The sequence below is a fragment of the Grammomys surdaster genome, unplaced genomic scaffold, assembly GCF_004785775.1.
Source record: "Grammomys surdaster isolate TR1022 unplaced genomic scaffold, NIH_TR_1.0 133, whole genome shotgun sequence".
NCBI lineage: Eukaryota > Metazoa > Chordata > Mammalia > Rodentia > Muridae > Grammomys > Grammomys surdaster.
Genome location: NW_021604591.1, coordinates 14063401 through 14086570, shown reverse-complemented (window position 1 = coordinate 14086570; position 23170 = coordinate 14063401). Strand labels below are relative to the sequence as shown.

Here is a 23170-nt window from a genome sequence, read left to right as displayed (position 1 = left end):
CAGAAGTAGAATTCTTAAGGAAAGAAAAATCTCATGTGCACTGAAAATCACCACTGTGTCTCTTTCTGATGCCTGCTTCCTTTTGTCCCCACTCTTTAGAAACTGTACCTGCTGCTCCGAGGCTCCTGTTTAAATTGCCACATGCTGACTTGTCCTCGGGCTGCAATTCACCTATTGGTCTGCCAGCTGAGGGTCCTGGAAGTCGGAGCCCTACAAGCAGTCTATGAGCTTGAGCGAATTCTCAGCAGGGTAGGTTGATAATGGAAACCAGGATATCAAGAGATGCTTGAATGTTGTTCTTATTGTAGCCACTCCAGTAGTCTCCAGAATGTTTGACCCTTATATCTTACAGTGATGCCAGTAGCTGGGTACTTTCCTGGGTCGTGTGGGGCAGCGGTAGAAGAGGTGGATGGCAGCACATCTGACCTTCTAGGCGTATTAGTTCTTGTCCAAGGGTTCCTTAAGGAAGTGGCTGATTATAAACCAGGATCAGAGGAATTCCAGTAGTTTGTAACATGCCATGCCAGACAGCAGGTTGGTTCTCAAACTTAGCCAAAAGGACACAGCTCAAGTGAGGGATTCACAGTGCCACATCTGGGACAATCAGAGCAAACCATGGCAGTAAAAAATTATAATCTATTGAAGGCAATAGGAATTGTAGGCTTACATTTTTTTCAAAACCTACTTTTAATAAGGGTTCTTAAATGCTTTAACCTCCCTTCCAGCCCACCGCCCACCAGAGGTAGTGGAAAGGAAAGGTTAATAGGTCTTGTGGAAGAGCAGCTAGTGCTCCTAATTCCTGAACCATCTTTCCAGTCTCAAGACGTTCTCTATAAAATACCCTGTAAGGAAGAGTTAGTAGAAGATGAGACTCCTACAGGCATTAGATAGGACAATGCCTGCATTTCATGTTTCATGGTAGTTCTGTGCTACTGGGGGCCTTGAGGACGTGATGTCAGGAAGCAGAGAAGAGCCGAGGTTTCCATTAGGCACTCAGCCCGCTCCACAGAGATTCAGTCTAACAAGTCTGGACAGATTGCTGCATTAGCAGAAATTCTCCTCTTATTTGCTTCCAGGAGAACAAAGCTAAACAATTAATCCATGGTCAGATTTGCCTACAAAAAAAGAGAGAAATGAGAGAAAAAGATGCTCCAATGCCTTTAATTAAAGAAGTTATATTTTTCTAGGGATTTTTCTTACCCAAATTTAATCTTATTTTCATATGCCTCCTATCTTTATTTTCCTTTTTCTTTATAAGGTATGCAATAGACTTGTAATATATAATCATGTATATATTTGGCAGCCTTTGATGTCACTGTATTAGAAACCCTCTCCTCTTCCCTAGTGATAGTATACTTACTTTTGATTACTGGCAAATATGCTAGAGTGCTGCTGCCTTCCTTCAGAGAGGAGGCCTACTGCTTCTTGGGTGGTTCTTCCCATCTGAAACCTGCATAATTGAGGTTCACAGCTCTGGTCTGCCTGTACAACTGTACAAGTGTTGTTTCCTAATGGTGTTACCCTTTGGGTCCTCACTTTGTTGGGGTTGGGAAGTGGTGATGTCCCATTTGCTATCATCTTTGTACTGATTCTAGGTGTTGATTCCTGTTCCTGTATCATTTGGGGGCTTCAAAATGAAAAGCATAAAATTGACGAGTTACAAAATGAATGTGAGGCCATGGCTATAGTGTCTTCCATAGAGATACATAAGGATACTGAGTGACCCTCACCTAGGTGCATAAGAATAGTGAGTGACCCCCACCTCATATATACTCTGAGTACTCTGCCCTGAGGCTAATGGCATCCCTAGCCCCACTTCACTGTTTTAAAAATGTAGTACAGTAGCTATGGTTTAATTTCCTAGATTGATCTCTATCCTTGAAAAGGCCAGTTCCAACCATGGTGTTCATCAGACATTTACTTGACTGTAGTAACACAATAGTTTTCCTCTCTTTTAGTTTCTGGAAGAAACTGCAGATCCTTCTGCCTTTGAAATTCAAGAAGAGTTAGAAGAATACACAAGCAAAATTCTCCAGAACAACCTCTTGGGGTCCCAGGGTGCACATGTAAGTTACCAACATCTACCGTTGTGTAATGGTCTGCTTTTAGTGTAGTAACCACAGTTTCTCTATACCGTCACGAGTTTCTGACTTCCCAGAGTAGACTTTCCCAGGGTTTCAGTCCCAGCTCTGGCCCTTATGAGTCCCATGATTTTGCAAACTTTGAGAATTTCACAATTGTTCATTTCCTCATCTTCATGGCTACAGCAGGGCTAACTAGTGGCTAACTAGACTAGTGTTAGATGACACTAGTCTTAAGTATAGTATCCAGCAAGCAGTTGTGTTGAGAACATTGTCTGTCTCTACCTCCACTCCATCCCCTACCCTGCACTTTCTCTAAATCCCTGCTGTCTTACCTGTCCCTTGAGGCATCTGTGAAAGAATTCATTTGCTCTGAATGAATAGGGTAGATAATCAACCATAAGAGGAAACTTGAAATTGAATTCACTTTATGACCAGGTATCATACCACTTAATTGATCTAGAGCAGGGCTCCACGGAAGTTCCAAACGCTTCTGGGTGGGACCTATTTGAGGCCAAGAGAATCACAACTCTGGGAACCCTGAGAGCCGTCTGGGGAAGCATCAGGGAGAGCCCAGCTATACCCTGAGGCTTGTCTTACAAGCTAAATTAACCTGCGCTTATCCTAAGCCCCCTAATGGATTCTTGATCTTTCTAGTCACAGCTTTCTGAGAAATGTTATATTCTTGATCTGATACTATGAATGAGGGTCACGTTAAACAGTCAAGATTTGTCTAGAGAGATGACATTACAGTTAAAGACAGTAGTGACATTAAACCCCCTTAGCTTTTCCTCACACTTCTTCCAAGAGTTGCCCTGGAGAACTCAGTTGTTGCTGAGAGAAATGGCTCAGCAGTTAAGAGTGCGTACTGCTCTTCAGAAGACCGGAGTCTGACTCCCCAGCACCTATGTTAGATGGCTCACGACCACCTGCTTCAGAGAGATCGGATGCCTCTGGCCTCTGTAGTCACCAACACTCACATGCACACACCACTGATAAACATACGTTCACATCATTTCAAAACAAAACTTAAAAAAAAAAAGTCTACATTAATTCCTTTTCAGGAAATATCTTTTTCTTAGTTGTGTTCTTGAAAAGCCTAATCCTGGCAAGTTTGCTTCAGTTTGGGACAGTGAAGTCCCTGATGTTCAAGCAGTGAGTATGAATCCGGCCTGCAGTGAGCAGCACCGGATCCTGGCAGAGGCTTTGGGGAGCTAGAAGAGCTTAGCCAGGGCCTCTTGGGGTGTGGGAGGGCTCTCCTCAACTCTAGCTCTGCTCTGCCTCCTGTTGCCTTTAACTAGTATATTTGTGTGTTATATGTGCCTTGGATCGTTTTACCTGCTGTTCCATCGCCAAGTGTCGATTCTTGTCTCAGTGATTACTGATAGCGAGACTGAACAATCAGTGTTCATCTGCTATAGCTGACTTCTCCAGTGTCATACTAGCAGATGTAAATTTTTAATTACAGTCAGTACATCTTTGAAAATACACCCAAAGGTGTAGTATGTCAGGGTTAAAGTCCTCTATGAAGTTGTATCAGTCAGTCTGTGCCTTTAGCAAGAGAGACCCGAGGGCCGTGTCTATGGTACTGTACATGAGAGTGACAGGTTCATCTGGGCATTTTAGTAAGTAAACCAAGAATGCAGAGATTGCCCGAGTGACAAATAAACCAGAGTAAGAACAAGTACTTGCTCACATAGAGATATTAATGTTTCCGAGTCAAAGGCTCTGCCCTTATTGCCAACTGATACCCGGCATCATCAAAGTCAGCGTCATCTGTCCTGGGGCGTAGGATGCAGTTGGCAATTTCAAGACCAAAAAGTGCTTCTTGAGGAACCTCAGTGCCTTGTCCTTGATGTTTGATTACCTTGAATAAAACCACACAGAAGCCTGTATTAAAGACTAGTTTGCGGGATGCTTTTGTTTACGTGCAGGTATATTTCAGTTACTCTTTGTTGCTGTGAGGAAGGAGTTTCTCTGCATCGCTCCAGCAGTGGAGCTGTAATGGCAGGAGGCCCCAGACTGACAGACTGGTCTCCCAGTTTCAGCTGCAAACATAAAGCAGAAATCGCACCAGAAGTAGGGCAGGTCTATGAACTCTTACAGCCTGTCCCCACTGATACCCCTCCTCCAGCCAGACCACATCTCCTAAAGCTTCCATAACCTCCCCAGACAGTGCCACCAGTTAGGGACTGAGTACATGTTCAAATGCCTGAATTTATGGGGACATTTCTCCTTCAAACCTCCACAGGGCAGTCTTTACTTAAATAAAAAGTAAAAAACCATTCAAAACATACAGATTGGATTCTCTTCAGCGTGACACTCTGGTGCAGGTACAGTGGGACACGTTTATAATCCCATTATTTGAGAGGCTAAAGCAAAAGATAACAAATTTGAGGCTAGTCTGGGCTACAGAATGAGGCCTTACCTAAAAATTAGTCACTCTAATATTCTCTGACTTTTTAAACAGGTGAAAAATGTATGCGAGAGCAGAAGCAAACTTGTCGCTAACTTCTGGAAGACACACATGGCTGCTAAGCGCTGTCCGCACTGCAAGTGAGTGCTGGCCCTCAGCAGTTCCCGTTCCCTGCTTGAGATGGCTTTGGCCAGTCACTTAGCATTGTTATTAAATGTCTCACTTGGGTTTGTTTCTCTCTGCAAATCTCCCTGTGTGTAGGACGGGACGGTCAGTGGTTCGAAAGGAGCACAATAGTAAGCTAACAATCACGTACCCAGCCATGGTGCACAAGAAATCTGGCCAGAAGGATGCAGGACTCCCAGGTAAGCAGCTGGCTCTCCTAGGAGCCCTAGCCATGTTCTCATGTGTGTCTTAAATGCTTCCAGGCTCCTTAGGTCCCCGGGAAAGCTTGGGGAAGACCAGGGCTGTCACCAGGAAGGGATAGCAGGGGCTATGCTGTGAGACAGTGCCCTACAGGCACCTATGTTCTCAGATCATTGGTTTTGGTTTGGGCGTCTTGAGACAAGATCTTGCTTTGCAGTTTAGGCTGATGTCAGACTCTCAATCCTCCTGCCTTTTAGTGTATGAGTATGTACTTTTAGTGTAGGAGTATGTAGCTGTCTCTTTGAAAGATTTTGTTTTGTTTTGTTTTGTGACGGAGTCTCTTGTAGTGTAAACTGGCCGTAACCTCCTGATCATTCTGAAACTCTGGGATTACAGGCATGTGTCACAGCCCCCAGCCATTCAAAGGTTATTGAATAAGAACTTTTAGTTTTGCCTGGCAAATGTTTTAAGTATTTCATTATGTAGCAAGCATGGATTTATCTTGAATAATATTTAGAAATTAAAAGAACTGAGAAAACATGAGGCCTTCCTGCCAGTTGTTCCTGACTATTCGCCTAAGTCCTTGTAGGCAGAGGGCATCTTGTCAGCTCTGCTCCTCCAGTCATGGGTTGTAGAGAAAAAACTAGAATGAACAACTTTCCTTTTTTAATGTGGTTTTTGTTGTGTAATTCTGAGATGAGAATTAAATAAGGTATTTTGAGAAGTGCTGGCACTAGTATTCGTTTTGTTGTGCATGTTTACTAGGTGTTCCACTTCCTTTTTTAAATCATATAATCTATATGCCAAATCAGAAAAAAACAGAACCTGAGATGTGCAGTTGGCTCTGTTGTGTGCCATGAGAGGCTCAGAGAGGTTGCTTCTCAGACTTGTTGGCAGCTCACATAGTGGCAATAATAGAGCCCACCCAGAGCTGAGGGCACCGCATTCATGAAAGTGCACAGCAGATAACATTATCAGTGGACCTTGTCTAGGGCTTTCGAATATGGAGTATACAGGGAAATGCATTCATGTGTACTCATCTCTACCCAACCCACCCTGAGATGAATGTTCAGTCTTTTACCTTGAGACTCTGACAAGAGTTGGTGTAAATAACAAATCTGTCTACTGGTTTTTAATAGACCTTTCATGTAGAGCAAATTCAGACTTACAGGGTAGCAAGCACAGTGGGTTCCCATACAGTCGTTTTTCACTTGGTTCATTTGTAATCGTTTAGATCGCTGTAGGCATCCATCAGCACTAGCGTGGCACTATTAACTTGCAAGCCTCATTTGAAGCTTGCCAGTTACTTTGGTCATGGCCTGCCTGTATTCTAGAACCCAGAGTGGGATCCCACACCCTGTTTAGAAAGACTGCTAAGTGTTCTTGGATAGTGAACCCTAATAGCACAAGAGTGCATTTTCCTTTACTTACCTGCAAATAGCCATAGAAACATTTTCTCTATGTTAGCACCACTTGACAGTTGCTACCGTGACCCTCTAGCTAGTCCTAGAAAATGCTAATACACTGAAAACGAGATGTTCAGAATTTTCAATAATAACTCTAGTTGTGGATCAGATATCTAATGATAAAGAAGCCTTTGTCAAGCCCGTTCATTTGAGGTAATCTTTTGCAGTAACTGTAAGAATAAGGCGTATCCAGAAGTCTGGGTGTTAGGAACCTATAGAAGATTGTCCTTGTTTTGGTTGGTTTTTGTTTTTGTTTTCTTTGCTTGTTTACTTGTTTGTTTTGCTTTTTTTATCTAATTCCTCATTTTTTGGTTGGGGGGAGGGAGTTTGAGACAGGGTCTGGCTGAATAGTCCTGGCTGATCTGAAACTCACTATGTAGATAAAGCTGGCCTTGGACTCACAGAGATCCTCCTGCCTCTGCCATCTAAGTGCTGGGTTAAAGGTGTGTGCTACCACACCCAACATAAACAATTCTTAAATATATTATTCACCCACAATTGGGCTGGCAAGATGGTTCAGCAAAGATGCTTCCTGCCAAGCCTGACAATCTGAGTTCAATCTCCAGGACCCACAATGGGAAGAGAGAGCTGACTCCTGAGGGCTGTCCTCTGGCCTTCACCCACCCACTGTTATACACTCACTCCACAATAAATAAATAATCGATATAATGGAAAAGTTAACTAAAAGTACAGAACACGGCAAGACAGCACTGTTTGTGGATAGTTTAGAGGATGTGGAAGGTGTGTACCAGCCGGCAGCTGTCACCTGTGTCCTGAACACTCTTTTCTTTTTTTTTTTTTTTTTTTTTTTTTTTTTTTTTTTGTTTTGTTTTGGTTTTTCGAGACAGGGTTTCTCTGTGTAGTTCTGGCTGTCCTGGAACTCACTTTGTAGACCAGGCTGGCCTCGAACTCAGAAATCCGCCTGTCTCTGCCTCCCAAGTGCTGAGATTAAAGGCGTGCGCCACCACCGCCCGGCTTGTCCTGAGCACTCTTAAGTGTGGTAAACAGAATCACAGCATAGTTCTTTGTACCGGTCCTCTGAGGGGGAGTGAGGATGATTATAGGAAAGACAGAAAAAAAAAAAAAAGATGTAAGAGACAGACATGGGCGGGCTGCAGGTCATTACCACAGCAGCCCCGGGTGTACTTCTCATCGACTTCTTATACTACAGTACTGTGGGAAGCAATGCCACAAGCTAACAGAAGCAATTTTCTGAAACAAGACATTCATTCTCACTCAAAAAACCTCCCTCTTCCTTCCACCATGGTCAATAGACTCATTAGCCCCTTGCCTTGAGCCTCAAGGGTACCTCTTCATTCCATACCCCAGCAGGTCTGCCAGCAAACCCTGACCTGCCCTGACTCTGCTTGTTGAGCAGACTTTTTTTCCTGTTTCAGAGAAGCACCAAATGGCTCCGACAGTTCCTTGATAAATCCAGAAAAGGGAAAATTAAGCAGTGCTTCACTTCAGTTAAGGCATCCCAGAAAATGCTAACAATTTTGAGCCTATAGAATGCTTAAATTACCTTTGTTCCTCATCTGAGTGTCAGAAGTCAGCTTCCTAAATGGCAACCTCAAATACTATTTTCTACTTGATCTGAGCAGAGCTAGTAATCAGGGTCTCAGAGGTCTTGCCTAGCTAGTCCGAGAAGCCAACCTCACCTACTAGTGTGGTATTTCTTAAATTAGCCTTAAATTAGTCAAATTTCTTAAATTTGAACATGTAGACATCTTTACACAGGCACTAGTAAGAGCGCTGGGTGGATGAAAATGCTCAGGGCCCAAATCTTACATTCTAGTCCCAGGACTCATAACGGACGAAGAGAACCCACTCCCCAAAGTAGTGAGAAGGCAGCCTCCGTATGTGTGACTTCTGTGTGTGTGACTTCTGTGTGTGCACAGTTGAACATACATTCTCACACTCACACAATTAAAAAAACACCTTCCCACATTTATTTATTTTTACTTCTGTTTCCCTGACCCTCTCTGGTGAATCCTGAGTCCATAAAGATAATGTTACTTGTTTCTTCCAGTACGGGGGATTAAACCCAGGGTCTCGTTCATGCTTGGTGCATATTCTCCTAGTAATCTGTAACGAAGCCCAATAATGTTCACTTAGAAAAGCAAAAAAATAGAATCAGTCTGAATGTCCAAATAGAAGAGTGTAGTTAAATAAATCAGAAAGTCTCCTCAGCAGAGAGTCATCCAGCCATAGAAATGATGGTTGGATCTGGGCATGGCTGCATAGACTGAGTCTCACCCCAGTACTGAGGTGGAGACAAGAGGATCAAGACTTCAAGGCTAGCCTGGGCTACTTAAGATTGTCTCAGTAACAAAAATGTAGCCAGATGAAAATTATATAGCAATTGTTCATGTGTTCCTCTTACAGCAGCAAATGAACAGTTTTGATGAAAATAAATCCATGCAAGATTTTTGTTTTTTTTTTTAAATAATATCTCACTGTAGGCCAAATTGTCCTAAAACTCATAATCCTTCTGCCTCATGGTCCTAAGTCCTGGAGTAATAGGCCTGCGCCACTATGCCTGGCAAAATCTCAATGTCATATAAAGTACTTGCATGGAAAGCACTGGAAAATAATGTTTAAAAGTGAAAATAGTTATGTTAATAATATGAGCTAGTGGGAATGCCCTCGAGTGCTCTTCCTTTCTGGTTTTATTTAATAGTGTGTTGCATTCATTACACCAGAAATCAGAGTGTGGGTGGAAGTCTGGGCTGAAGAGACTGCTCTGTAGATTGATGTTTATGGTCGTTTCAAGAATGGGGACAAAAATGGATGTATCTCATTACAGAAGGAGTACCAGCGGCTCCGGGAATTGACGAGGCTCAGATGGGGAAACGAGGGTACCTGACCCCAAGCAGCGCCCAAGAACATCTTTTTGCCATTTGGAAGAATGAAGGTGTTGGAGAAACAGCCTATCTGTCTATGGATTTGATTTCCTTGTTCATTTCATTAGCCCACTCTCTTCCTACCTTAACTGAAGTTCTAACTGATGTAGCTCTCACTGCAGTCTCTCCATTGGTCTGGGGCAGGCTTCAGGGCACATTGATTTAGAGCCGTAAAGGAGCGAGGCCACACCCACCACCAAGGACTCATGCAGCCGAGCCAAGTCACTGCTGCACTGATGCATTTCTGGAAGGCTTATTGTCACTCATCTATTTCAAATGTCCACTAAAAAAGGATGTTTTAGCTGGGCAAGTGGCACACACCTTTAGTCTCAGCACTTGGGAGGCAGAGGCAGGCGGGTCTCTGTGAGTTCCAGGCATGCTCTTTATAGTGTGTTCCAGGAAAGCCAAAGCTACTTAGTGGGACCATGCAGAACACCCAAAAAGATCTTGTAAACGTTCTCTGGGGATTCCTTTCATGAATCAAAGAATGAACTTTTGTATATTTCATTCAGTTCCCTGCAGAAAGGGAAATCTTCCCTTCCTTTTCTGAATACATAAGGTAGTCTGTGGAGAGAACCCAAGTCCTCGGCCATCTTCTAAGACAGTGTCTGGTCACTGACGCTGGTCTCTGCACAGGAAGTGCTCATAGACAGCCACAGTATCACCAGGGTTACAAGAGTGAAGAAGTACCAAGTTAGTGAAGTGCTTTCTGTGGCAGGCTTTATTCACGTTTAGTTCATTTTCTCCGAGCAGTTTTAGGTGACCTTACATCTTTGATCCAGTTTGCAGGAGAGCCCTCTTGGCATACCCATAGAAAGGATGTCTCATTATCTTTTAAGCTTCATTTGACTTGATTTTTTTTTTTATTTTGATTAATTTTGCCCAGAGTCCAAAATAGCAAACATTTAGTTATACATGTAAGATTCCAAGCCTAGGAGGGAGGGCGACTAAAACTTCCTGTTCCTTCACAGCCCGTTTCCTTAATTAAGGACTGTTGCCCTCGGCATCTCTACCTTATTTGCATACAAGCAGTCATATGCCCAGGCTGGTTTGGGTTCATTTTTATAAGTAGTATTTTCTTATTCTACATAGGATCTCAGATCCTGGTTTTTGGGGTTTTTTTGTTTGTTTGTTTGTTTTGTTTTTTCTTAGTAACATTTCTTACGTTTTTATACATAGGCTTAAATGGTCTTGTTGGTTACTTTATTTCAACACAGGATTCTTCCTGAATTATCTTTTTTCGGGATTGGATGATATTGGCCCGGAGTCCAGTTTCAACCCCAGTATGTTCTTTCTAGATTTCATAGTGGTACCGCCATCCAGGTAACTCCTTTTAACGTACTTTGCATGAAAAGGGTGGGCTGAGGAATTGAGCAGGGATGTGTAGGAGGGCCTGGAAGGGTTGGGCCATTGAGAAATCAAACAGCTGTCAAACCAAGGTTGCAGATATTAGCCTGAGCGTTCTCTGTTATTTGGTTGTCCTAGACGTGGATGGTTGTTTTGAGCGGACTGAGCTGTGTTACTTTCAGTAAATAGGTTAATAGGCTAAAGGACATTCATGAAATGAAGCCTGTATGTCACCCTGTAGGTATCGTCCCATCAATCGCCTGGGTGACCAGATGTTCACTAATGGCCAGACAGTGAACTTGCAAGCTGTCATGAAGGATGCGGTTTTGATCCGGAAACTTCTGGCATTGATGGCCCAAGAACAGAAACTGCCCTGTGAGATGACAGAACTCACCATAGACAAGGTCAGAGCTGCCTCGGTGCTGATACAATGTCTCGGTTAAAGACGGGTGTGGTAAGAGCTCCACACTTGGTTCTAACCCTGTGTGGACACAGATGTTGTGGCTGCTGCAAGCTGCCACCTGCAGTGGGCAGTACCCCTGGTCAGCAGTGTGGCTTGTTGGGACAAGCACAGGCCTGATTATAGATAAATCTAGGTATGGTTTGGGTTTAGTATCCAATGGTCATGCCAGTGGTTTTAGTCCCTTTGATTTCTTGGGACCCATCTCCACTATACAGTGTATGTAATTTATAGTGAGATTTCACACCTAAGCTGTCCTGTACCACCAGCTGCTAGTGAAAGTCTAAGTAGTCCTCTTCCCTCGGGCTATAAGAGTGTGTTTATAGGCTCATTAAGGTCTTTGGCAATGCAGCCAGGAAGATTTTCTAGACTAAGACCATCTCACTGACAGTTCCTTAGCCCTTTCCAGGTCTTATATCAACTCTGTAGTGAACATAAAGCCAAGTTGGGTATTCAGAACACTTGCCAAGGTCACTCCATCCCTGAACTGTCGTCAGGATGTAAATAGAAATGACTTTCTCTAGCCTTGGAGGGACAGGCCTCTCAGACGCCATGTGAGCTGCTCGGACAGCCCTGCTATAAGCCAGGGATGTCACAGGGTGACACCACTGTTTCCTCGGTGCTTAGCTTTGGATGACTTCTTGACCTTTTGTCTGGTTCTGCTGAACTTTACTGATGAGTCAGTGCAGACGTGCTTTTAACAGATCCTCAGTATAAGAGAGGGTTGCCATCTGCAGGCCCTGGTCCAGTATGGAGGACTGAAGACCATGGGATAATCAAATCGAATGAGGAGGAATGAGAATTTTATTTTAGTGACCCTTAAGAATAGAGACAAGTTTTTGTCAATAGTAACAGGACTCAGTCTCTAGAAAACAAAACAAAACGGTACTGTCTTGATCCCTTGGCCAATTTCCCTTTAATTAATCAGACATATTCTTGTTTTTTCCTACTTGTGTTCATCATTGTATTCCCATAGCAGTGATCTCCCAGGAGCTGTCCCCGAGGCAATAGGGGCATACCAGAAGCCAGGGGACAAGGTCTTGTTCACTTCAACAGTAATCATGTGGTTATAAGCAGTGAGTTTGACTAGACAGGCCTCTGCCATCATTCAGGTGGTGAAAGGGACTGTAATATTGTCTGCAGGACTACATGTACCCTCCTGGATGACTCCTTTACTCCTTGGTTATGGGGACAAACCCAAATTATCACTGTGACATTGTCAACTTCACCTGCCCTCAACCTTCACACACTGATAGTGTTTTCTCTCATGTGAACTGTACTGTGAAATTCTCTCTCCTTGGCCATTCGTAGCCAGATGGGGCCAGTAGGTGGTGCTCTAAGGACCTCCGAATCTCTCTTCTCTGGGTAGATAAGAGGAAGAGATGGGATTAAGGATAGAAGTATTTTTTACATAATTAGATAAATATTTAAGCTTGAGGATGAGCTTGAATTTTGAGTCCCACTTGGGGACTTACATTATAACTGATGACATATGGTATTAAATTATTCTACCTGCATTAAAATAATAGTAATACTGTTGATGTTATTATTTGTTGTTTTTTATTATTTGTAGACAGGGTCTCATGTAGCCCATGCTGGCCTTTAAGTTACCATATAGCCAGGGCTGCCCTTAAACTTCTGACACCCCCCCCAACCCCCGCTGCCATCTTCCAAGTGCCGGGCTTACTGTGTGCACCATCACATCCAGTTTCTGTGCTGCTGGAGATGGAGCCAGGCTCCTGCAAGCTAGGCAAGCCCTCCACTGCATTGTATGAATTCACTGACTAATGTTTTCCTAAACCTGTAACTGAAGTAACAGTTACACACGAAACTGGTCTGGTAGAACCCTCTGAGGTAGAGTGCCCACGGGAAAGGCTGCTGAGACTCTTAGTGTGGGTGGACTAGACATTAAGAAGCTTAAGATAGGAACCTGCTCACATTACGTTTTAAATCTAGTTGAGTTGAGACAGGATCTTGCTCTCCTACCTCTGCTTCTCACGTGGCTGATAATGACAGGTGTATCCTGCAGTGCTGCTGTGCTGATGAATTTTGAGTTCATTTTACTACTTAAAGAGATGAGCTGACACATACAGAGTGGGGCTGCTGTGTGCCACTGATACACACTAGCAAGTTCAGTTCGTCCTCTGTCAGCTTCCAGGGCTTTTTTTTTTTTTTTTTTTGGTAAAGATTGATTTAATTTATATGAGTACAGTGTATAGCTGTCTCCAGACATACCAGAAGAGGGTATCGGATCCCGTTACAGATGAACGACCATGTGATTGCTGGGAATTAAACTCAGGCCCAATGGAAGAGCAGTTGGTGCTATTAACCGCTGAGCCATCTCTCCAGGACCCCCACCCCCCTTTTTTTTTTATTTTTATTAAGGTCTAGGTTGAGTAAACAAATTATTCTCCAATCATTCCTGTTTTCTTCCATTTATCTTCCCAGGAAAATGACTCCTCAGTTGCTATCGACCGATCCTTTCTAAGTTTGCTTCCAGGCCAGTCTCTCACAGATAAACTTTACAACATTTGGATTCGCCTTCAGAGCCACGTCAATATTGTGTTTGACAGTGAGATGGACAAATTGATGTTGGAAAAGTACCCTGGCATAAGACAGGTGAGCAGCGAATTCCCGTCACATGTTGGTGAGGGTCAGTAATGAGCAGCTAACAACTGGTGTAGATTCCCAGCTCCCAGCTGTATGTTTAGAAATAAGTGCACATTATACACACTGGTTCAGAAGCAAGAAAATAAACATAATAGAATTATTTAATATTCTGGCATTTTTTTTTTTGCTCTCTGTAGATCCTAGAGAAGAAGGAAGGCCTGTTCCGAAAGCACATGATGGGAAAGCGAGTTGACTACGCAGCCCGCTCGGTCATCTGTCCAGATATGTACATCAACACCAATGAAATTGGAATTCCCATGGTATGTGTTTGGGGACAGGCCTCATTTTGTACTGGAGGCTGGGAGGCAGCTGTGTCATAGAGGCCTGGGGACAGAGTTGATGGTAGGTTAACATGGCTCCAGTGGGGATAGCTTCTACTACTTCACATGTGGAAGGAAGAAGAGCCTGTAGGGAGGGAGCTTGAGGTACATAATGGTATTGCCATCCTACAAGACTTGTGCCCCAAAGCACCAGGGAATTCCCAGCAAGTCATTCCACATCATGTTTCTTTATCTTATTCTTGCCAGTCTTAACCTAGTCTTTAAACCTTTCTTGTCCAACTGAGTAGTCCATGACCTGAGAAGAGGGCAAGGGGATTTCAGTCGAACTTGGGTATCTGGCAGTGGAAAAGGGAGAGCCCTGAGAAGGGTGACAAGTGTGTATCATCTGTCTGTCCTGGCTTCAGGGGTGAGGGCTCGCCTGGTCACCCATTAGTGCTCCTTGGCGAGCCAGCTTCCTTTTCTCACTTCCCCGCCGGTTAAAGCCTTGGTGTTCATTAGCAGCATTCTCTAGCTGACTTCCTCCTTAATGGGCCTTGAGGTCAGTAATTGCGAAGATGGTTTAATTCCCTCTGTGCAGAGATTCATTTCCTTACTCGCCACCCTGCCTCTCTTGGGGGAGCTGGTAATAAGCAGAGCTAAAGTGTTCCGAGTCTTGGGTACAGTTTGACTTTCTGGGCAAGAGCCTGATGTGTCAAGAACAAGCAAGAGAAGGCTCTGCCCTATGTTCATTGCCTCCCAGGAACCAGAGAGAGGTCTTTGCATCCAAATGCTGAGCTATATACCAAGGAAAGCTGGTCATAATATTCTTACGTTTGAATCTCTGGGAGGAAAAGCCCAGTAGGCAGAATGTAGAAGCCATCCTGGAGACACTGACCTCAGTGCCTGGAATGTCCCCAGCTTTGGTGGAGACCTTTAGTGAGGTCTCACCTTGTACCTCCATAGCATTCTAATCTTTTCTTTTTAGGATCCGGGTTTATTTGCTAATGGCTTGTATCCTGAGGAAGACGTTTATGCTGTCCACCCTATTGACTCCCCACCTTACCCCAAATTCTCAGAGCCATGTAGGCCTGGAGTTATTACAGGGTGACTAGGAAAAACAGAGTGGGTAAAACTGCTCTCCTCCCCTTCCCCACAGTGCACCGAGGTGTTGTGGGAACAAGAAGGTGAGATAAAATGAGACTGAGCTAAAGCCTGGCAGGGAGCCACACACCAGAGCCCTGCCTCCTAAAGCTGTGGGCCAAGTGGCAAATAGTAAACAAGTCCATTAGCTCGAAGTGAAGGAGGTAGGGGATTGGCAGGGCTCTGCACTGCTCCCACATAGAGACCTGGACCTTAACATCCCGCTCTCTGCAGTCTTTGTGTGTGTGTGTTGAAGTATCAAGTAAGTCAGCATCAGTGATTCAGAGACATACTTCACTGTAGAGAACTCACTTGTTTTAGGGTAAGTTTCATGCCTAGTGTTGAAACAGAACACTTCACGGTCTCGGTTCAGAATTGCAGATCCATTTCCTCTCAAGTGCCCCTCTCTGATGCCATGCCTGGGCTCAGTGGAAGTCCCTGGGCAGTTAGTGATACCTGCGGGGATAGGGAGGGTGGTCTTCAAGCAAGTGCCCCATACCACTCCTTTGGCCACACTGACTTTATTGTCAGACAGGAAAGGGCGAAGTTTCGGGTGTGTTTTTAAGAAAACTAATCCGTAAATTGCCTAGTCTGTTCCCTTAAGAGAGCAAGCGCAGCAAAATAGTTTAGCAAAAAAGACATGTTTCTCTGCTTGTAGAAAGGCCTTGGCTAAGCAGGACAGCTAGATCCCCAGTTTGGGAAGAAGTCAGGCAGCTCGTTAGCTTCTGTACTCCTGGAGCCTTTGTCTGCCCAGTCTGAACTTTAACATGCAATCCTTGTTTCTAGGTATTTGCCACAAAACTGACTTACCCTCAGCCAGTCACCCCCTGGAACGTGCAGGAGCTGAGACAGGCAGTCATCAATGGACCCAATGTGCACCCCGGAGCCTCCATGGTCATCAACGAGGATGGCAGTCGCACAGCCCTGAGCGCAGTGGATGTGACGCAGCGGGAAGCTGTGGCCAAACAGCTCCTGACGCCAGCCACAGGGGCTCCTAAGCCTCAGGGAACAAAAGTTGTAAGTAAAACGAGGGTTTATTCATGACTTCCTAGATCCTGTCTGGTTCCTATATGCTGCCTCTGAGCAGGGCTAATCAGAGGATGGTACTCAGCTTCACTGAACTAAGAGATACAGTTTGACTGGAGTCCTCACATCTTGTACTGAATTAGTATAGCCTCTCTGGGATTGGCTAACTGTAATATTGTAATATTCGACAAAAGTTCCCACCTGCCTAGAGGGAACTTTGGAGACCCTTGGCTTGGCATGGTGACCATTGGTTCCCATTGATTTTTCAGGGCTAACAATAGGCCAGTCTCTTGCCTTCCTTAGTTTTGAAGGTCTCCTCAGCTAGAACTAAGGAGCTCAGAGTTAAATTCTGCTCTGTTGATTTGCTTTTGTGACACCATTCAAACCCTTCAAGGGACCAATTTTGTTCTTTGTTAGGTTAGTACATTGTCAGGTTTTTTTCCTGGGAGCCATGTGAGGAACTTAAGAAACAGCAAGATACGTTTTGCTTAACTTTGATGGGTCCTGGCAAATGTAAAATAATCTTTCTGTTCACTCAAATCCAAGAGTTGCAATGAGGAGAAAAGTCTGAAGAGGAGTATGCAGTGAGGGGCAGTAGTACTAAGTGCTGCTCAGTAGTAGTGAGTACCGAGTGCTTGTGTGCTCGGGCTTTGCAAGGACATGACCTGACTGGGATTGCCAATGAATGAATGTGATCTGTGAGCCCGGAAATGAGTCCTCAAGGGCTGCAGGGGAATTACTGATAAGCACAGTCATGTTGCAGAGGGAGCCCCAGGGACATTTGGCCATAGAAATAGGTAAGAAGAAGTGGCCATGATGTCATAGGAGAGGAGTGTCAAGGAAAGAGACACAGTTTTTAGCCCTTCTAAATTTGAGTTGTCAGCAGACAAAATAAGAGCCCGTCTCCTGTAAAAACTGGAAGTGTGAGGTTTAGATGGAGGGGTCATAGAATTGAAAGAAAGCTGTCAGAATATTAAACTCAAAATATAATGAGAGAAGATGCGGTCCTCTGGGTACAAACCGTGCGAGCAGTTGGGAAGTTAGGGAGTGATGGGGCTCACTTGCTGGTTTTGTGTCTACACTTGTTTCTTGTCTGTAGTTATGGCATTCTTTAGTCATGAGAAGGAGGCAGATTTCAGTCTTTACACTGAGGAAGTAGGCAGTTAAGCAGGTAGGGCATTTGAAAAGTAAATCAGAAATGGTCTGACGTTATTGGGGTATAGAGGTAAGTCAGAGGCTTATTCGGACGCTTTCTTCATGTGGCCTGATTACTTCTGTGGGCTCAGGTGGGGGCGGGCAAAGGGTGGGACAGGAGCTCCACTGAGGGAGCGTGCCCAGCCGCAGTGTGCTAGGCAGTTCACGTGAAGGTGGTGAGAGGGTTCCTGAGAAGCAGTTAGAGTGAGTGAGCGTGGCTCAGTTCTTTATCTTCCAAGTTGGGCTCAAATCTTTAGCAAGCTTGTAAGGCCGCCAGCCCAGCTCTCAACCCATCTGTGCAGCCAGCTCCATCTCCTTTCGGGGTTTGCATATGCTGTTTCTCTGTCCTCCTAGTGACTCTGTAGCTGAATCCTGCTGGTCCTTCAAGTCTCAGTCCAACTCTCTTTTCTCTAGGGTTAGAGGAACTATTTCAGCCTTAGTTGGTCTTCCAGCTCTTACTACACAGAGTGAAAGCAAGTGTAGACAATTGGATGTGCATCCAAAAATATTTACAAAACCAGGTAGCCAGGCTGCAGACAGTATTTTACCCCTCCTGTAAATCATGTGTTCCCCAGCGCATAGTGTGCCTTTATCCCTGTCCCTGCTTCCTGATCTCACCACATCATACCATCTCTTGTATGCACCCATCTCTCTGTTTGAGTTCCCCATTCCTGTGCAGACAGGAAACACAGGGGGTCCTTCCATCAGATCCTGGGACTCAGGGTGGCAACTTTGATGATGTCAAAATATCAATAATGTTATGTACATATAGGATACTTTCACTTAGGCATGCATGCGCTTCTAATTATTTTTTAATAGAAGGGCTGGGAGAGGTGAATGGGAAGGAAACTAAAAATTAATTTACAGGTTAGGTGGGGGGGAGGTTGTCAGAAAGGTCATTTTCTTTGTGACAGGGGTAACCTCTGCCTTTTCCCCTGGGCCTCAACAAAAAGGAAGTGGTCAGGATAGCCTAGGCTTGTTTCTTTGCCCGGCTGCCTGAGCAGCCTCTGGCCCCATGCCTGCCCCTGCAAACTCTAACCCTGGCACTGGGACACACTAATTTTCACCACAGTATTTATTTAGTGACAAGAGAAAGGAAAAGCCTTGGGTTTGGGTTGGCAAGGGGAGTGCCCTGTACTCCCAGATATCTGTTTGGATTGGCGAGTGCCTGCCAGACTGGCCTACATCTCTTCCCAGCTGCAGTGGATTTGCTTACAATGGAGTCACTAAACTCAGATTCTAGGCCCAGCCTGGGCTTTTGGGCCTGGGCCATAGATCTGGCCAACTTTTCCCTTGAGACACTAAGGAAAGAAAAGCTCAGGCTGTGTGACGCACTGAGCAGCCAGTGCCTTGGATAGATGCTCATGGGACTCCTCAGAGTTCAGGTCTCCTTGGAAACACATGGAGGGCTCGCCTGTGAGAGTAGGAAGGTTGGAATTCCTCAGGAAGCAAAAATACAGACTTTGCTCTTAGGGCTGCTAACCTGCTCCAGCTGAGTGAACTTTGAGGTGAACTGACAAGGGCTGTGGAGGAAAGGGAAAATCTTCACAGCCTGAAGGCCAGCTGACAGGTTTACCTTAGCCAGCTTCCCAGTGTGCCCTCACGAGTGGGCCATAGAAGGATGCAAGAACTGTTTCCTCCTGCCTCTTAACTGCTGCAACAGAGGGGACCTGAGGAGGAGAGATGATTACCAGAGGTCCATATCCTCTGGGGCACCTTACCTTTATGCAGTTGTTTTTTTAAAACTGTCCTTGTGGTTCGTAAAGTCAGCTTCGAGGGAAAGGTGTTCTGTCAAAGGAGCATGGCAGGCTGGGTATGAAAGGGGAAAGTGCGATCAGCGTTTGTTTTGAAAGGTAAAATTTCTTGTCCTTTTTTTACTCTTTAAAATTTATATCTTCTGGTTTTCTCCCTTCAATGAGCATATGGCTTATGCAGTTTTTTGTTTTGTTTTATTTTGCTTTTTTATTGCTTTTATTTATTTGGGAGGAAGTCAGGGAATACACATTCCAAGGTATGTGTGTGGAATCAGAAGACAACTTTCTCTTTCTGTCATATGGGTCCCACAGATCGAAGTCAGGCATCAGGCTCAGAAGAAAGTACCTTTACCCACTGAGTCAGCTCTGACAGGCAGAGGCAAGAGGATCATAAGTTTGAGACTAACTTTGACAACACAACAAGACACTGTTTACAAAAATATTTATGCAAAAGTAATATGTATTCTAATATGCACAATACTAAGATCTGGGGTGGTTAAGATGTTAACCGTCTTAACACCTTTCCTTTTAAGTCCATGCCCCAGAGGCCTAGCAGTGAGGACCCACATGCCTTTTCCTGTGTGCAGCTGCCCTAGACACAAGTCGATTTCCAGTCATTGCATCCTGATCCTTACTGGGATTTTGGGTTTGTTTTTGTTTTGTTAATTCTTTTAGCATCACACTCAACTAGTATTGATCTAATTTAACCTCTGTAATCACTGTAGCATTCTGTAATGTGTATACACTGGAATTTACTGCCGTTTCTGTGGGACAGTTAGAATATTTCTACTTTGCCATTGTAAGCCAGGCTGCATAAACATACATAAGCTTTTTGCTTACCTTGGTACTTTTTTCCTTCTGAAAGGCTAAGAGGCAATGTTTTAAATGTCACAAGGGGTATTTTCAGATTGTTTCCCCCAAGATTATGGCAGTTTTTAGTTTTTAATACTTGTTTTGAATTTTTGAAGTGCTAAAGATTCAAAAGCCTTGTCTTGCAGTCCTGGCTGTTCTGGGAGAAGCTGGGCTAATCCTAAGCTGAAGGGTTCATGTGTGACCTTGGGGGGATTTGAGAAGCCTGCCAAGTTCTTTCAAATACGTGGAAGCATGCAGTCTTGGGATTTTATCTGTTTGTTAACTCTTGAGAGAGGCGCCCAGGGCTCTGGAAGGCTGCATATTCTGAGGGTAGTGCTTACCGCACAGGCACCTGTGGGCGGCCATGTCTGCTCCCTACGCCTCTGTACCTAAAAGTGGGACTGGAGCTTTGAAAGGCCAAGAGCAAAGGACTGGCAAGTATTTCTCAGAGTTTCTAGAGCTTTTTTCTAGATTATTTAGTTCACTAGAACATGAGGTGTATAGAGCTCACTCAGTTGAAGGGTCGTAAGCCCCTGGAGGGATCAGTGACCCCTCGAAGGCCCCATGAGTACTCACCTGCCCTTCACTCTGCCGCAGGTATGCCGGCATGTGAAGAATGGCGACATTCTCCTCCTGAACCGACAGCCCACCTTACACAGACCCTCCATCCAGGCCCACCGTGCCCACATTCTGCCTGAAGAAAAAGTTCTACGCCTTCACTATGCCAACTGCAAGGCCTACAATGCTGACTTTGATGGAGACGAGATGAACGCCCACTTCCCCCAGAGTGAGCTGGGCCGAGCGGAGGCCTATGTCCTGGCCTGCACTGATCAGCAGTATCTTGTTCCCAAGGTAAGTCTGACCTTTGAGACCATGCGTGACCATAGTCATCGCCAGCATGACTTGGCATGCCGAGCTGGACCTTGGCTGGTGGTCAGTTCGAGGACAGGAGTGTGTGAGCACAAGGTCCTAGGTCTTTCAGCTCTTAGTATCTAAAATCAGAGAAACATTTTTGTCTTGTGACTTAAAATGTCAGGAGAAAACCTTCTGTGGTGGGATCTGAAGAGACTAGAGATAGTGATGGAAACCACAGGTACCATTTCCCAAGTGTGCCTTCCATGTCAGGCGCTCCAGAGCGCTTTGGAGGCTTCTCATTTCACCCTGCTCACAGACCTCAGAGGTGAGTACTACTAATGCCTGCACTTCACACTTGAGAAATGTCTAAGGTCACTGAAGTAGGAGGGAGGAAAAGAAGCTTCCAGGTCCTTGTGGTGTTGACTATGCTATAGAGAAGTACAGCATGGTCCTAGGGCATGCTAGAAGCCACCCAGCAATGCCCAGCAGTCTGCTCTTTAGATCTTTTCTCCCAGATCTTTACCTGGTGCCAGTTTGTGCTTACCTTTGCTTTTTCTGCCCATATTAGTAGGCCGTTGGTTACCAAAACGACTAAAGATAGAAGGGGTTCTGAGCCTACTAGACCATTCAGAAATTAGAAGACATAATTTGCTGATATGAAAATTGGTTCTTTACCTTTTCATGTACTAACAATAGTGAAAATAGTAATAGTAATGACAGTAGTAGCTGTGGTAGTGATCTGACGCCATCGTATACTGACCAGGCCCTGGGCCTCAAGCATCCCCCTCAGCAGTTTGCAAACATTTTCATACATAGTCTTCACAATGGCCTTAGAAATACATACCATTTACAGGTGAAGAAATACCAAGAAAGTAAGTTGTCAGCCCGTGATGAGGCCAAGACCCAAATCTCTGAGTCTTTAGCCACACTTGGTGGTAGGGCTAGACCTGGGCCTAGGTGGGGCTGTGGCAGAACCTGACACCATGACAAAAGTTAAGATTCTGGTCAATTTTATTTACTTTTAAATGCCAAAAGGCAAATCCTTAATTGTACTTATGATGGTCAAATCAGTAAGCTATCAAGGAGTGCTCTGGCTAACCAGAAAGGGACTTCTGGGACCCTTTCTTCTTTCTTTTTCTCTCTGTTGGTCGTTTTCCTCCTTTGGCCAGGCTTCCATAGACGGGGAGTTTGCTTGTTCTTCCTTTGGTTTCACTTTGTTCATTCAGTGCCAGGTTAAAGCACCTTTCCCTGTGGCCATATTATGTACTGAGTAGAGTTTGTGTTGTCTTCCTAATTAAAATCTGAGATGATTAGACTTAATTAACCTTTTTTTTTTAAAGGAAACTGAATTTTTCATTTATTTCTTTGAACAATATCCTCCTCCTGTTTTCCTGTGCTCACTAAGGGCCAAAACTTTGTGGAAAGTTCTTGATGAAACTTAAGATGTAGTTTCAAGACTTCTACATACCTAGAAAATCCAAGGCATAAAACACACCATTCTTTGAGCATCCTGACCAGAGATCCTGATTTTAATGTCATCTTGCTGGAATGTTGACCAGTAGCAGAACTCTAGCCTTGATTCAAAATTGTTCTTTCCAACTCTAAGCAACTCTTTTAGGAATTTCAGAATTACAAGTAGACACTTAGTAATTGCATTAATCGGCACTTCTCCCTGGAATCCATGATTAGTGTATTGAAAGCAATTTAGCGCTTTAAGAAATTTTCTAGTCCTAGAAAAATCTGGATAGAAAAAGGAGGTAAAGCACCAGGTGTGTCGCATATGTAATTGTATTCCTTGAAGGGTGAAAATTCTGTATTATCTGCTCACAGAGACTGGAATAGATCAAATGCGTAATCCTGGCTCGGGTTTCTCCTCCAAAAAAAAACAAGATCATTTTTGGAATAAGATGTGGAAGAGTTTTTGTTTTTATATTAGGTTAACTTTTTAATTTTTAATTTTTTTCATACAATATTTTTTCATCTTGTTCTTTTTCTCAAACAAAACAAAAACAGGAACAAAGATCAAAACTAATAACACAAAATATACAAAAACAACACAAGCACGCACACGCACAAACATAGAGTTTGTTTTGTATTGACCAGCTACTCCTGAGCATGGGGCCTGCCCTGGAGTATGGTTGATTTACTTAGTGTCACTAGGGAAGATAATTTTTTTTTATTTATGTTAGTAACTTGAAGCCTTCATTAAAAAGGCTGCATGTGCCATCTGCTCCTGCCTTACATTTAGGGCATCTTTTCAGCCCATCTCTAAAACTCTGTGAGTTTTCCTAGACCCGTCATTACTGTGTTTGGACCATTTGACAAGAATGTTTACATTCTGGCTCTTCCAACAACTGTGTTGTGAGGTCCTGAGCCC

At 44.2% G+C, this 23170-nt stretch overlaps 1 protein-coding gene across 1 annotated transcript in view; it reads left to right on the top strand.

Moving 5' to 3' along the window:
* Positions 1–23170, top strand: part of Polr1a (RNA polymerase I subunit A) — a 61952-nt gene that overhangs the window by 5353 nt on the left and 33429 nt on the right. Inside the window, exons 3-13 of the mRNA XM_028762378.1 lie at positions 100–249; positions 1959–2066; positions 4552–4637; positions 4759–4862; positions 9139–9246; positions 10453–10558; positions 10824–10986; positions 13491–13661; positions 13850–13972; positions 15899–16129; positions 20536–20790. Coding sequence (XP_028618211.1) covers positions 100–249; positions 1959–2066; positions 4552–4637; positions 4759–4862; positions 9139–9246; positions 10453–10558; positions 10824–10986; positions 13491–13661; positions 13850–13972; positions 15899–16129; positions 20536–20790 — 1605 coding nt within the window. The remainder of the gene's footprint in view (positions 1–99; positions 250–1958; positions 2067–4551; positions 4638–4758; positions 4863–9138; positions 9247–10452; positions 10559–10823; positions 10987–13490; positions 13662–13849; positions 13973–15898; positions 16130–20535; positions 20791–23170) is intronic.